This window comes from Schistocerca gregaria, chromosome 4 (assembly GCF_023897955.1).
Source record: "Schistocerca gregaria isolate iqSchGreg1 chromosome 4, iqSchGreg1.2, whole genome shotgun sequence".
NCBI classification, from domain to species: domain Eukaryota; kingdom Metazoa; phylum Arthropoda; class Insecta; order Orthoptera; family Acrididae; genus Schistocerca; species Schistocerca gregaria.
In genome coordinates this window covers 301,398,541-301,414,869 of record NC_064923.1, presented here as the reverse complement: position 1 = coordinate 301,414,869, position 16,329 = coordinate 301,398,541, and the positions used below count along the sequence as shown (strand labels likewise).

The window sequence follows — 16,329 nt, the reverse complement described above, 5'->3', positions numbered from 1 at the left end:
TCAGAGAGTAGATTTCATAATGTTTGACAAATCAGTCAAGACCTGGACCACGGTACCTACTTCCAATGTTCACTGTGGCCTTTCTAAATTATAGTGTCAGAGTATCATGAAAATACTTCATTAACAAGTTGGTGCAGTGAGCAACCATTCCATACCATTGGGCCATAATTCTTTTTATACAATTTTCCAATTATTAATCTGGATTCACCTTTGCTTCTTCCTTCTCTAAAAACTTTATGATCTTCAGTAACATTGGATCGTCCCTTTTTTGGTTGCAAGGTTCATAAGTGTAGGTACGACTGGGATACCACCAGCACTCTCTAAAGGATTCTACAAAAGGCAGTCAGCATCTTTGTGTTTCCATTAATTTTAATACTTTATTGTGATGTCATATTTCTCAAACTTCAGTGTCCATCTCGCTAGTTATCCTGATGGATCCTGTAAGCTTACTAACCAGTATAGAGAATATTGATCAGTCACGACAGTGAATGGTCTGACATGTAAATAAGTTTAAAACTTACTAAATGCCCAAACAACTGCTGCTACCTTTCTCAGTAGTCTCATCAAGAAGTGCTAGGAGTGTTAAAGATGTCAGCACCTCCTCAAGGATTCAGAAAGAATTTTCATGCTCCTCACTCCAAGAATAGTGTCTACTCACAGCAGTTCTTATAGCAGCCATGTATTACAAATGAAACCCTTTATGAAGCGACTGTACAAGGAGCACATACGGAGGAAGCCTCTCACATCAAATATGTATCGAGGAGCTGTAAACTTTTTCTGGATAAGGACGGACTTTGTTTCCATTAACTAACTGCCTCAGTACTTTTATTTCTTGAGCAACAATCATCCAGTTTCTCAGATTCAGGTAAAGGCCTGCATTGTAGACAGTTGTCAAGTGGCTTAGATGCTCTCCAAGAAAATGGTTTGTCATGCAGGACCAAAGATATTTTATTAATTCAAGATGTAAAGCAGATTGTTTGTATTGCATTCAGAGTTAGCTGGAGCATTGTCCAGAGCAAACAGCTTAATTTTGAACTCATGGAAAGCAGCCAGCATTGTGAAAACAGTCTATTCCTGGTCAGCCTCCTAAAAATCCTTTTTCCTGTAACCAATCTGTATATCCATAGAGGAGAAATACTTCACCCATCTCAGACAGTCCAAGTTGTTATCAGTTCATGGCAATGGATGTACATATGTTTTGGTGATTTTGTTCAGCCACCAGTAATGGATGCAGAAATACCATTTGTCATCTTTCCTCTCCATGAAGACTGCGGAGGAGGACCAAGGACAGTGTAACAGCTGAATAATGTCATCCCACAGCATTTTGTGTACTTCTTTCTGAGTTACCTAATATTTATCGGGAGATGTACCATGTGAGTGCTGACTGATGGGTGGATGATCCCTAGTGTTGGTATGGAGTTTGACATTGAGTCATCTTATCTGCCTCCAATACACTGGACTTGAATGCACCCAAATTGACCATGAATGGCCAACACACACAAACCGTTTCCTCAGAAAAGCCGGGACTTATTGGCAGCTGGATTGTAGATACAACAGATTGGCACTCATCAATGGTAGGGCAACATGATTGTATGTTCATAACACTGAACTGAGCTTCCTGGACTGGTATATGTGTCCCTATGCCCATACCCTTAGGGATGAGCTGCAGCTGTTCTTCACAGTTGGTGTCCCGATCCTCTCCTTATCAACTTGTTGTTATGGTGATGAACATATATATTTTTTTCTGTGAGGGAGGCTGAATGTCTTGTTGTGCATATGTGGAGCAAAGGAGGTTAAATTAAGCACCGAAACTATGTTGGTGAGATAAGTGAATGTTCAGTCATAGATAACTGCTTAAAGCAGTTGTTGGTTGCATGTACTGAGAGTAGCTTTGTAAATCTGGAGATCCAGTCTTTCACAGACAGTGACTACTTGTGAGGTATGCAAGAAATCCCATCCCAAGGTGACATTATGGGTCCATTGTGGTAAAACAACAAAGTCAAAGGACTAGGTTCTGTCCTTCTTAGATATTCTCACAACATAGATCTCTGTTGCCTGGACATATTTTCCCTGTACAACATTTAGCACAATAGTCATGGAATCTCAAACATGATTATATTCTGGTGGTGATGAAAAGTATCTGGTATCACATAATATAACAACCCAGAATCGACTAACACGTGGACAGATTGATCATTGATGATTATGTCATCTATGGAAGATTTTCATTTATGGCTGCCTCACTGCCACACATGGTTAGCTGATTTTGTTTCCTGATTTTGGTGGTAGTAGCCTGTTAGAGAGTAACCTCGAAGAGTGTGAGCTGTGAGATATCTCCTACAGGTTAGCAATAGTGTCTGCAGTTGTCAGGAGTACATAAAAATGTTTTGTTGTTTAACATCTTACAGTGTAATAGCCATCAAATCCTCTATGTCTTCCTTTAAAAAAGTGTACAGCATGCCAGGCCATCAGCAATGGGAACATACCAGCAGGTTGTCCTCCATTCTCACACAATCTAATTAATGAGGGAGCCAGTTATATTTACATCATTGACTACCTTGAATGATGCCTGAGAGCTGCAACCAAAGTCTGGGTTTTCCAGCTCTATTCCTCAGTGATGGTTTTCCTTGTAGAGATTGGGGACAGTTATTGACAAATTGCTTCTTGAATTAGCAGTGCTGCCTTCTCTTGGCTGGGATTGATGCTCAATGCTGCTACATCCAGTCACCTGGGTTTGATAATAATATATGGCATAAATCCTCATTTCCCTCTTCTATTTGCCATATTAGCAGTGTGAGATACTTAAGGTTATCCAAGACTGCCATCAGTATGACATTCAGAAATCTGTCAAACACCTATTGGTATGCTATTTTCTGTTTCTTTTCTTTGGCATGTTGTGCTGACACCTCTTGATGAAGTCTTCTGTTGTGATGACTCCTCAAAACAAGTTCTTGATAGACATCGTCAGCCATGCCCTTCATGAGATATAAAATCTTATTCGCTTTTTTGTTTCACTGTGTGACACAGCGCCAAACACTATTTGTGTATGACTCTATTGTCTCTCTGTGGTGTCTGGGTCTATTCTTCCATTGTTCTCTGACTGTGCATGCCAGCTGCTGATTGCCACCAAGAAAATTTGTCCCACCTTTTGAGCTTTTTCTTGTTGTTCTCAAATCACTTATGGGCTGTACAGAACAAGTAAAGGTAGCCACTGGGAAGAAGCATCATGTATTCCACATGTTGCAATTATAACAATAATTAATTATTGATAATATAATGTAAATGGACAGATAAAAAGATATACTCACCAAGTGGCGGCAGCAGAACACACACACAATAGGATTTAACTTTCACAAACTTTCAGAGCCAGTGGCTCCTTCTGGTTGAAGAGTTGAAGGGGAAGAATGAGGGGGGAAGGAAAAGGATTGGAGACATTTAGGGAAAGGGGTACACTTCAGAAAAGTCACTCAGAACCCCAGGTCAAGAGAGACTTGCTGGACGGGCAAGTCTCCCCTGACCTGGGGTTTTGGGTGTATTTTCTAAACTGCACCCCTTTCCCTAAATGTCTCCAGTCCTTTTCCTTCACCCCTTTTCCTTTCCCTTCAACTCTCCCACCAGAGGAAGGAGCCACGGGCTTCAGAGGCTTATGAAAGTTAAATCCTTTTGTGTGGCACTTGGTGAGTAGATATTTTTATCTGTCTATTTACATGTTTTGGATAGCAATACAATCAAATCCCTTTAGCCATTTTGTCTATTGACTCAACATTTCCAACATACAGTGAGTAGAAATCTATCCTTTTCATAGCATTGTCATTATTCCATTCTGGATTTGCCATTGTTTTATGGGAATTTCTTTTATGTTATTCCATAAAATGTTATTATGTTATCTTTTCACTCATTATACTGTCCCCTTTTTAGTATAATTAATCATGTGTAGTGACTAAAGTGGCTGGTTTTCACTGAACATCTTTTTTATTTGTAGTGTATTCTTAACTGCCCTGTTTTCAGTAGGCCTAAGCATCTGTTTTATTATTATAAGCATTTTGACAAGAATGGATTGCTACTCACCATAAAGATAACACATTGAGTTGCAGACAGGCACAACAAAAAGACTACTACACACTGAGCTTCTGGGAAAAACCTTCTTCAGAAAAGAAATTACATGATCTGTTCTTTTTGTTTTTCCAACCTGGACTTTACATAGTTTGTTTTTTTATTATTATTCTTTATAGTCAGTTCATCTGTTCAAACTGTTTCTGGAGCTTCACTTGGGCAGAGGTATTACAATTTTTTAACCTTTCTTCCTTTATCATACCTTCTCTTTTCCACCTGTAGCTTTTCAGAGGGAAGCAACTGGTTTCAAGTGCTGAAGATTAATTATCATTATGGGCTGCTGCTGTCAACAAGTTTACTAATGCCTTTGCCTTGAGTTCTGTATTTTCAATAAAATTTATGTTTTCTTCTGTGGAAAAATGTTGACATCACCCAGCAATAATGTAGTTACTTTATCTAAGATCTGCACTTTTTAGTGGAACATAAATGTTTTCTGCCTTGGAAGAAATGTCATTACGTTCTACAGCTGTTTATAAGTTGACTGATGCCTCTCTCATGAATATGTCCATTGTGTTTAAACATTGTATTTTCAATTACATTTTTTTCACTGCAAAACTGTGGACCTTTATCAAATAATGTAGTTACTGTTATCTAACATTTGCAGTTTCTAAATCAATATAAAATGTTTTTTTTTCCCTTAGAGGAAGTTTTGGTTGCATGTGAAAAACTGTTGATGTCTTTATTCATTTGCATTTTATACATAAGAGGATTAGAAACATATATATTTGTACCTGTCTGCTGATATGTTATTAACTGTATTGTTTTTGCTCCTTTAGCTTACAAGAGAAAGTTTTCATTGCAAAATCCCAGGCCATTTTTGTGAAATTAATTGATTATTAATGAACAGCTTGTAATAGAGGATTCTTATATCAGTTGTGATTTGTTCTTGGTTTTGAAAATGCATAGAATTTTATATTTGTAGTTGTGAAAATTTATGTTTTCATAATTTTACATATTATATCATCTTTAGAAATTTTAACCTATTCTAGTTACACTTCAGGCTGTAATACCAGCACCAATATCTGGCCTGGTAATTTTTTTTTATTTATACAGTGTGGTAAACAACAAATGCAGCTACTGGCAACAAATGGTGTAGCTTATGAAGCAAACAGTATACTCATAGAACATGTACATGAGCATCATAGAATGATATGACATTTGAGTTGGTTCTTCCCATCTGGCATCACTCATCTGCATTCTTTTTAAAGGAATTTTTAATGTCATATGTTTCCTTTCAGATTCAGTGAAGAACTTAACCAAAGCAAAAGCAGTGCTTCCAGCTGTGATGTACTTTCTTTTCAAAACCCTGCCAAATTTATAAGATTTGTATAGTACTGTATGTACAGAAAAGAAAGACTTTCCAAGTATTTTTAAAATAATATGTTACTTTGTCCTGATGTTCTTTCCATTCAGTATTGCAGTCTCATTAGTTTTGTAACACATTTTCCATCTTTACAGACAAGGATACCAAATGTTTGGCGTGACATTATCATTCATAGCAACACGAAGTGGATTACTACGTTGGCAAGATCATATTCCCCCTAGTACAACTGACAGCAGTCAGCCAATACGGTAATCTAAGATCAGTATGGTAATCTAAGATTTGTGAGATATAAATGATGCATTTGAACTGTGTCTTAATGCCCATATACTTTCATTTTTACTTTTTTATTTCAGTCATTTTAGTGAAGATAATCGTCGGGCAATTGATGAAGTTTGGTACAAAAGGGCAGTTGACCAACATAATATAGAACCAGAAAGTTTTGTTTTCTCTGTTCCATTTGATATTGGTTCGGTGCCCAAAACCCTGGTAACAGCAACACACGCAGTTTTTGTAGAATCAAAAGGTCATCAAGCACCAGCTGCTGTGGTTGGCCTCCAGTTCCAACATTCCACATTGGCTGCTCACTTCCTGAATATTACAGCAACAGTAAGTGACATACTAACTGTTTGTTCTGATTCTGTTTCTGAAGAAAATAATAAAGACAAGCTGAAAGGGAACATAGCATATGTACATCAATTAGTCGTGTATTTGTGGCCAGCATACAAATGACAAACCTCCGTTAAATTTTTTTGGTACTCTTGTCACAGTGATTCTCTTTAAAACTTCAACTTTTTGACACTATCCACTAATGTACTCACCAGGAAAGAAACTGACTTACCAAAGAAGTAATAGATCCCACAGCTGTGAATGACGTAGTTGTGGCCACTGCGAGTAGATGTTGAATTTGTGTCACTGGTATGATGCCATCTGCAGCATCTTTATTTCTGTCATCCTATATAATACTAGACATACTCCCACGTAGTCTCTTCATGGCAAGCACATACTTCCACACATTTCTGAGTGTGGTGCCTGCATATCTACAAAAGCTGTTGGCACACATTCTAATTTTCACAGCCTTTTTAATGATAGTGTCTCAGTAGCTTGGAAAGTGGGCTAGGATCCAGTCTGCTTATTCTTTAGGCTGTATTTGACAACAGTAGAGTTTTATAGGATTCTGTAAATGATGTTTGGTATCGTGCTGAGAAATGGTTCAAACAGACTGTTCCACTTAGCTGCTGCCACTTTCAAATGGTGTATGTTAAATACCTGGGAGTTTGATGGCTGCCACTTTCAAATGGTGTATGTTAAACACCTGGGACTTTGGTGGCATGACTATCCTTCACAGGGCACAACATTTCTTTGATTTTCTGTGGCAGCTGAAAGATTGTCTTAACCTGTGTTTGTTTAAAATTCACCCTATTTTTATGGATGTTGCTCCATGAAACAGCAGGAATATTGTACACTCATCCCATTGTGTTCCTTGACTGGAGTTGGACATGCATTTTCTGCAGAGATCTGACTTGATTGCTTCTGCCCAATAGGCATATTATCTGAACACAGAGGTTAGATTTTTTCTTTATGGTACCAAGATGGTGATTATCTTATATGCTTTTAGCTCTATGTGTCAGTGTTCAGGACAGTTCCATTATGGGCAGGCTGGTGGAAACTGTATACATTAAGATACAGGTCCATTGGGTCTACAGGTCCATTGGGTCAATTTACTATGCATTTACAGGACAAGTAGACCAACTAACTACTACTCATCTAGAATGTTTAAGAAGGGTAGCTTTTCTTCTTTCTCCATTTATAAAGTAAACAGTGTGCTGGGATGTGGGCTGTCCTGTGATTAGTGAAGAGATGAAATGTTTTCAGATCAAAAAGGTATCATCAGTACAATAATAAAAACAAAATGGGCAAAGAGAAGCAATTTTTAAGGTATGCTTTTCAAAATTCTCCGGGAAACAGATATTATATCTGGTGACAAAGGTGAGTGTGGCCATTCTGTTAACCATTTCATAATACCTGTCCCTTTAAAAAGTGGTCAGTGGTGGTTATTGTAGTTAAATGACAATACATTCAGTGACTTCTGTATCTTAAATGGAAATACTTCTAAGGGCAATACTTTTCAGTCCTTACAGCCTTGTACTGTTCCAATTTTTACCACCATCTTCATTAATTTTCAGTAAGCCACTTGAAATGTCTGTGGACTACCCAGGATAATGGAACAACAAAACGGGCATGGGAAAGGTGCAGGCTATCAAGTCATTTGTTACTTTACCAGAGTCCATCAATCTTGTATTTTACAGATACCAAAAACACTAATAAAATACAAATGATGATAGCTGTTTGTGATGAACACAATGAGTGACAATAATTAATGCCAGCAACAGATTCAAAAAGTCAACAGCAGCTAAAATTTCAGCAGAAAATTAGATAAAACAACTAAGGAAAAGCATTCAGGCAATTACTACAAAAGTTCTTCAGTTAAGCCAAATGATGATTTATTAGTTAATTTAAACAAATAAGATGCACCAATTTAGGAAGGACTAACAAGCAATTAGTACAATCAAATATAACTCAAACATCACTTAGCACTGGGAAACAATGACAGCAATAACACTAAAGATTACTATTCCAACATTTGGCTGCTCAAAGGGGATGCTTGTTATTAATGTATATAACTTACAAGAAGTGTAGCAATATGAAATTTCACACGTCTGGTATCTGATTAGCTGAGGCCTGTAATGTAATAATGTATTATGCAAGAGCACGGGAATGATTCTCAACACAAATATCCAATATGTGATCAATGATAGAAGCCCCTTGGGCATAATCAAGATACTGGTGTGGAATAATAATAAAATATCATTTAACAAATTGAGCATTACATCAATATTAAAGTTTAGAATAATGGGCACTTTAGGTTAAATTAAAGCCCAGCTGCTACAAGACAGAAACTCAGCTTATGAGGGATGCCGAAGCAAGCCAGGAGGTCACAGCATCTCAGAGGCTACAGTGAGATGGGAAGCGGCATGCCGCATGTGCGTACATACGCAGCCAATGAACTGGTGAGTAACAGCTAATGCCCTGGGGCAGTGCCTCCAAATGCCATGAACAGTTCGGAAAGCCAAGAGCAAACAAGCAGGCATCTGATTCATGCAAAATAATCATAGAACGCAAAAGACAAGAAACTCAAAATTAATCTTTCAATAAAATATAACAAGAAGTTAGTGGAATAAGGAAGAAATCACAGAGCTACTCGAACACATTAACATAAGTGACTTAAAAGATAACAGGCAAATCTTGAGCACTAACACTCAAACACTTAGAATAGTAATTGTATTTAGTACAATAAATACTCATTTTTTTGAAAGGGGCAAAATGTCACCCTAGTTATGGAACTTAATTATCCAAATGAGGCAAATTCACTGGGCTGCTGTAGGAAATTTTATAGTCATTACATCAGTCAGGGAAACAACAGCTTCCAATACCAATAAGACTGTTTCAACCTCAGTGGTCACTAATACATGTAGTGGCCTAGAATATATGACACAATTAATAAGAGGCCCGAATGAGAAGATAAGCAGGCACTGAACAAGTTGCAATTAAAGGAAATTTTAAAACACATAAAATATGGCACTCAGATAATTTCAGACACAGGCACAAGAAAGTAAATTTAATACTTGAGACAAAGTCATGGAGAAACACAGGCAATCTTGCATAGCGGGAGCAGTTTCAACAAAGGAGCACATATGTGAATCAAGTAACGAGTACCTCACCCCCAAAGGGCAGAACAGATGGCCCAGAAAATGAACAGCACTCCAACACCCACCTCAGTAGCTATCCCTCCTTAATCCAGGATAAACTGTCTGCATCAACATTAGGGCCAAGTATTGCTGCCCAACACAGCTGTACTGACCTCCAGCCACTTAGACAACCATCATCCCATAAGCTCCATGAACAGCTCACCATACATCACATGTGCCTCTTGTCTTTCTCTCACTGACAGTGACTGACTGCCTGCCCTCTCCAAGAAACAACAACCAAAGAGTCAACTAACAGGCAACCAAGGCGCCACCCAGTGACTAGACAGAGATGGATTGCTCCAGTAGAGAAATATGAAAGAACATAGAAAGAGCTGACACTGCCCACCACTACCTTCTTAATATTAATTCAAGTGCCTATCTCCTTGGCTGAGTGGTCAGCGCACCTGACTGCCCAGCAGCAGGCCTGGGTTCAATCCCCAGCTGGATTGGAGATTTTATCTGCTCGGGGACTGGGTGTTGTGTTATCCTCATCATCATTTCAACATCATCAACATGCAGTCACCTAATGTGATGTCAACTGAAAAGACTTGCACCTTGGCTACCAAACTTCTCCATGTGGGAACTTCCAGCCATAAATGCCATACGATCATTATGTTTTCATTTAATTCAAATTAGTTACTGGTCGAAAACTTTGTTTTCAGTTAGTGCCATCAAACTTTCATTGTCTGCAGTTGTAAATAGCTTCTATTGGCTCTTTCAAACAAATTTTAAGCAAGAAGTATATAAATAAACGCCAGAGCAATTTATTCATTGGCTTAATAGCGCCATATCCATAGAGAAATAGTAAATAAGCTTGAAGAGACATTGATTTTCATCAAGAGGTTACTTAAACTGAAATGGACAACAGTGACTAATGTATGCATTAACATTTTTATTGTTATGAACTTAATTCATGTTGTTTATTTTAATGAATGGTAATAATATGAAGAGTGTTCCAGCAGGAACACACTATTTGAACTTTTAGCAAAAAATTAGTTATTTGAAAAGTTGAAATATTTTTTTAAAACACATCAGTAAACAATTTGGTTTTGGTTGTTGTGAGTAACAATATTAGACAAATATCAGCCAGGTACTCATTGTACAAAATTTTTATAGACATTTTCACACAATTATGAATGTATTTCCACAGTGATTCATTCAATTTTGTTCTTTAACTCAGAAATTAGCAAGTTGTTCGCTTATATAGTTGACTTCCTGGCCAACTATGGTCTCATAGGCGAGAGATGACATGATCGGGAAATTTATCATTCAATAGTGCATGTGATTCATGCATGATATGACAGTATTTTGCTAGAGCCACTTGTTTTTGCAGTCCATACTCTCCGATTAGGGCCAAAGAATCTCTCTTTGCATTTTGCAGTAATGTACGTCATTCACTATCACTGCATTACATGTAATATTCTCCAAAAAATATAAATCCCAATCCTCCTGCCAGGCCAAAATTCACTCCAAACAGTGGCTCATTGTGCATTCATACAGAAGTGTTTCATGAGGATTCTTGTTTCTTGATAGAGCCATGAAACTGTAAGTGCCCCTTATCACCAAAGGTAACATTCCTCATAAAACAGTCAAGCAAATTTTGGTTCTCTCACATGCAATTGGTAGGTCCACACCTTGCAAATGGCTGATAATTTAGTTGTTGTATTAGTTGAACCTCATAAGGGCTTAAATGAAAATTGTTTGTCAGAATTAAGTGCTTGGTGCTCCTCAAAAATTCAATTAATGTGATGTAAGGTGAGTCAGGCTCAGGGACTTTGGACTACACTCTCATTTACTGTGGCAGTATTTTGCATATTAACATTGTTCTGAAGTGTTAACATCACTAGGTGAATCACTTTTCTCAAACTTTTCAATTACCCATCTATGTGTCGATGAATTGGGTACATTTTGCCTAATGAAAAGGTCTGCCATTCACAAAGTGAGTCTAAAGAACTTCCCCTGTACTTGTAATAAGTTTTGCCAATGATAGTGCGTTGTCCAATGGTAAATAAATTCATTTTCTCTAACAACAGTCTCTCTAAACAACAACTTAGCAATTGAAAATGTTGCCAACAGATCAGAACAAAAGTAATGCAAAATTTAAAATCTGCATTCTTATCGACACACGCTATATTTCTAGTAATTCAAGAGTGCAATTGGTACCTGCACTAGAGGTGGAGGGGACAGGGAGGAGGAGGTAGGACCAGACTTCATGTCAGACTTGCAGTAAATGAGAAAATACAAGGGTTGTCAGTAAAATAAGGTTCCCCTGGTCCTTCAGTCATGAGGAATGCTGTTACACAGAATCCAGCAACACTGGCATATAGCTTGGTTCTCCTTCTCCCATTTATCACCATGCCAAACTCTCTGTGATGCACAATCTTGGCTTGCCAGCTGTTAGAGATGAAGATTCCACTCACATATCACACCAGGAGCCAATTATGGTCTGTCATTCGTTTTTTGTGTGCAACAAAGACTACACTGGTGGACATTCATTCCCAACTGTGTGAAGCCTGTGGAGAAACATGTATGAGTGTACAAAATGTGCACAAATGGTGCAGAGAATCCAAAGATGGATGTACAGACTTCCATTACGAACTGTGTTCTGGGTGGCCATAGGTTTCTGATGAGACAATTGTGAAAGTAGAAGAAGCAATGCTGAATGACTGGCTGCTGCTTTGTGAGATAACCACTGGTGTCAGCAAGATCAACATTGACAAAATTTTGACAAACAATTTAGGGTATGCAAAGTAGAGCTGAGAATGCTTACGGAAGGCCAATCCCATCAACAGATTTGGATGGGATACTACTACACAACTGCCCTACAGCCTAGACATAGCCTGAAGTGACTTCCATCAACTGAAGAAACACCTGGGTGGGGTGAGGAGTTTTAAAAAGAGGTTGTAAGCTATCTTTGTGGCATGCTGGGAGAGTTCTATGGTGCAGGCAAACAGAAGGTGGTACACAGCATGAAAAAATTCACTAATCTCAATGGGAATTATGTCAAAAATAGTTAAATGTTTAAGTTTTCCAAATATGTGTTATTAAATGCCAGTAAAAATGTTTTTCATTGTGAAAAATAACTGGGAACCTTATTTTACAGACAACCCTCATAGTTTTGAGAGTTTGTAACAAATGGCTCTGTGTACATTTGTTACTAGTCACTGTCCATTAAATGTTCAGTCTTTCTTCAAACTGACATTGAATTATTATGTTTTGCTCTTTTGTGGGGGCAGGGTGTGAGGGGAGGGTCACAGCTGTCCTCCCATGTTTCTCACTAATTATGTCCTTGATAGAACTGCTGCTGATATACTCATATTTTTTATATGATTGTTGACATTTATTGGTTTGAAAAGCAGTGATGAAAGATTCACCAGACAGAATGCATGTAAATTAAAGCAAAACAGTTGTAAGACATGGTTTCTGGTAACAATTTCAGCAAATTCCAGCTGAACTTTGATTTATCATCAGACAATCAATTGGTTGTGGTATTACTTCAATTTTACCTTGTATATTAATTAATATGGTGAAATCTGGATTATGAAATGACAAAAGTACTGCCTATAGCACTGTTTGTTATAATCACTGTTCAGAACACAAAATTATTAACTTCTATTTATGCAGCCCCATGTGTAAGCATCATGTGTGCAGTCATATATAATGTGTCTGCTCCACTTACTGTCATGGTACAGACTGCTCAACAGCCACTTATTGCTAGCTCACCAAGACATTGTCAATAACTAAATGACAAAGATAAAAAATTACATGGGTGTGTAAAATATTTATTAGAATCATATAGTAATATCCCCCCCCCTCATGAACCATAGACCTTGCCGTTGGTGGGGAGGCTTGCGTGCCTCAGTGACACAGATAGCCGTACCGTAGGTGCAACCACAACGGAGGGGTATCTGTTGAGAGGCCAGACAATGTATGGTTTGTGAAGAGGGGCAGCAGCCTTTTCAGTAGTTGCAGGGGCAACAGTCTGGATGATTGACTGATCTGGCCTTGTAACATTAACCAAAATGGCCTTGCTGTGCTGGTACTGAGAATGGCTGAAAGCAAGGGAAAACTATGGCCGTAATTTTTCCTGAGGCCATGCAGCTTTACTGTATGGATAAATGAAGACGGCGTCCTCTTGGGTAAAAAATTTCGGAGGTAAAATAGTTCCCCATTCGGATCTCCGGGCGGGAAGTGCTCAGAAGGACGTCATTATCTGGAGAAAGAAAACTGGTGTTCTACAGATCGGAGCATGGAATGTTAGATCCCTTAATCAGGCAGGTAGATAAGAAAATTTAAAAAGGGAAATGGATAGGTTAAAGTTAGATATAGTGGGAATTAGCGAAGTTTGGTGGCAGGAGGAACAAGACTTTTGGTCAGGTGAATACAGGGCTATAAATACAAAATCAAATAGGGGTAATGCAGGAGTAGGATTAATAATGAATAAAAAAATAGGAATGCGGGTAAGCTACTACAAACAACATAGTGAACGCATTATTGTGGCCAAGATAGACACAAAGCCCACGCCTACAACAGTAGTACAAGTCTATATGCCTACTAGCTGTGCAGATGATGAAGAAATTGAAGAAATGTATGATGAGATAAAAGAAATTATTCAGATAGTGAAGGGAGACGAAAAGTTTATAGTCATGGGCGACTGGAATTTGATAGTAGGAAAAGGAAGAGAAGGAAAAATAGTAGGTGAATATGGATTGGGGGGAAGAAATGAAAGAGGAAGCTGACTGGCAGAATTTTGCACAGAGCACAACTTAATCATAGCTAACAATTGGTTCAAGAATCATAAAAGGAGGTTGTATTCATGGAAGAAGCCTGGAGATACTGACAGGTTTCAGATAGATGAACTGTAGACTAAAACTGAAGAAACTGCAAAAAGGTGGGAATTTGAGGATATGGGGCCTGAATAAACTGAAAGAACCAGAGGTTGTAGAGAGTTTCAGGAAGAGGGAACAATTGACAAGAATGGGGGAAAGAAATACAGTAGAAGAAGAATGGATAGCTTTGAGGGATGAAGTGTTGAAGGCAGCAGAGGATCAAGTAGGTAAAAAGATGAGGGCTAGTAGAAATCCTTGGGTGCCAGAAGAAATACTGCATTTTAAAAATGAAAGGAGAAAATATAAAAATGCAGTAAATGAAGCAGGTAAAAAGGAATACAAACGTCTCATAAATGAGATCAACAGGAAGTGCAAAACTGCTAAGCAGGGATGGCTAAAGGACAAATGTAAGGATGTAGAAGCTTGCCTCACTAGGGGTAAGATAGATACTGCCTACAGGAAAATTAAAGAGACCTTTGGAGATAGGAGAACCACTTGTATGAACATCAAGAGCTCAGATGGAAACCCAGTTCTAAGCAAAGAAGGGAAAGCAGAAAGGTGGAAGTAGTATATAGAGAGTCAATACAAGGGCGATGTACTTGAGGACAATATTATGGAAATGGAGTAGGATGTAGATGAAGATGAAATGGGAGATATGGTACTGCATGAAGAATTTGATAGAGCACTGAAAGACCTAAGTTGAAACAAGGACCCGGGAGTAGACAACATTACATTAGAACTACTGACTGCCTTGGGAGAGCCAGTCCTGACAAAACTCACCCATCTGGTGAGCAAAATGTATGAGACAGGCGAAATACCCTCAGACTTCAAGAAGAATATAATAATTCCAATCCCAAAGAAAGCAGGTATTGACAGATGTGAAAACTACCAAACTACCAGTTTAATAAGTCATGGCTGTAAAATACTAATGCGAATTCTGTACAGACGAATGGAAAAACTGGAAGAAGCCGACCTCGGGGAAGATCACTTTGGATTCCGTAGAAATATGCGAACACGTGAGGCAATTCTGACCCTACGACTTATCTTAGAAGCTAGATTAAGAAAAGGCAAACCTACGTTTCTAGCATTTTTAGACTTAGAGAAAGCTTTTGACAATGTTGACTGGAATAATCTCTTTCAAATTATGAAGGTGGCAGGGGTAAAATAGAGGGAGCGATAGGCTATTTACAATTTTTACAGAAACCAGATGGCAGTTATAAGAGTCGAGGGACATGAAAGGGAAGCAGTGGTTGGGAAGGGAGTAAGACAGGGTTGTAGCCTCTCCCCGATGTTATTCAATCTGTATATTGAGCAAGCAGTAAAGGAAACAAAAGAAGAATTTGGGGTAGGTATTAATAACCATGGAGAAGAAATAAAAACTTTGAGGTTCGCCAATTACATTGTAATTCTGTCAGAGACAGGAAAGGACTTGGAAGAGCAGTTGAACGGAAGGGACAGTGTCTTGAAGGGAGCATATATGATGAACATCAACAAAAGCAAAACGAGGATAATGGAATGTAGTCGAATTAAATCGGGTGATACGCAGGGAATTAGATTAGGAAATGAGACACTTAAAGTAGTAAAGGAGTTTTGCTATTTGGGGAGCAAAATAACTGATGATGGTTGAAGTAGAGAGGATATAAAATGTAGACTGCCAATAGCAAGGAAAGCATTTCAAAAAAAGAAAAATTTGTTTACATCAAATATAGATTTCTATGTCAGGAAGTAGTTTCTGAAAGTATTTTTATGGAGTGTAGCCATGTATGGAAGTAAAACATGGACGATAAATAGATAATAGAAAAGAAGAGAATAGAAGCTTTTGAAATATGGTGCTACAGAAGAATGCTGAAGATTAGATGGGTAGATCACGTAACTAATGAGGAAATATTGAATAGGATTGGGGAGAAGAGGAGTTTGTGGTACAATTTGACAAGAAGAAGGGATTGGTTGGTAGGACATGATCTGAGGCATCAAGGGATCAGAAATCTAGTATTGGAGGGCAGCGTTGAGGGTATAAATCATAGAGGGAGACCAAGAGATGAATACACAAAACATATTCAGAAGGATGTAGGCTGCAGTACGTATTGGGAGATGAAGAAGCTTGCACAGAATAGAGTAGCATGAAGAGCTGCTTCAAACCAGTCTCAGGACTGAAGACCACAACAACAACAACAACAACAACATAGAGATATGCATCAGAAAAACCACTATTCATCAAATCTAAGATAACATAGTTTGACCAAATACATAGGAATCT

General features: G+C 38.2%; 1 protein-coding gene across 4 annotated transcripts in view; it reads left to right on the top strand.

The window, feature by feature from the left end:
- The window catches only part of LOC126365875 (voltage-dependent calcium channel subunit alpha-2/delta-3), an 859,858-nt gene that overhangs the window by 780,586 nt on the left and 62,943 nt on the right, over nt 1–16,329 (top strand). For all 4 annotated transcript variants that reach the window (XM_050008568.1, XM_050008566.1, XM_050008567.1 and 1 more), the window contains 2 exons: nt 5,572–5,685; nt 5,791–6,043. In XM_050008568.1, the coding sequence (XP_049864525.1) occupies nt 5,572–5,685; nt 5,791–6,043 (367 nt within the window). The remainder of the gene's footprint in view (nt 1–5,571; nt 5,686–5,790; nt 6,044–16,329) is intronic.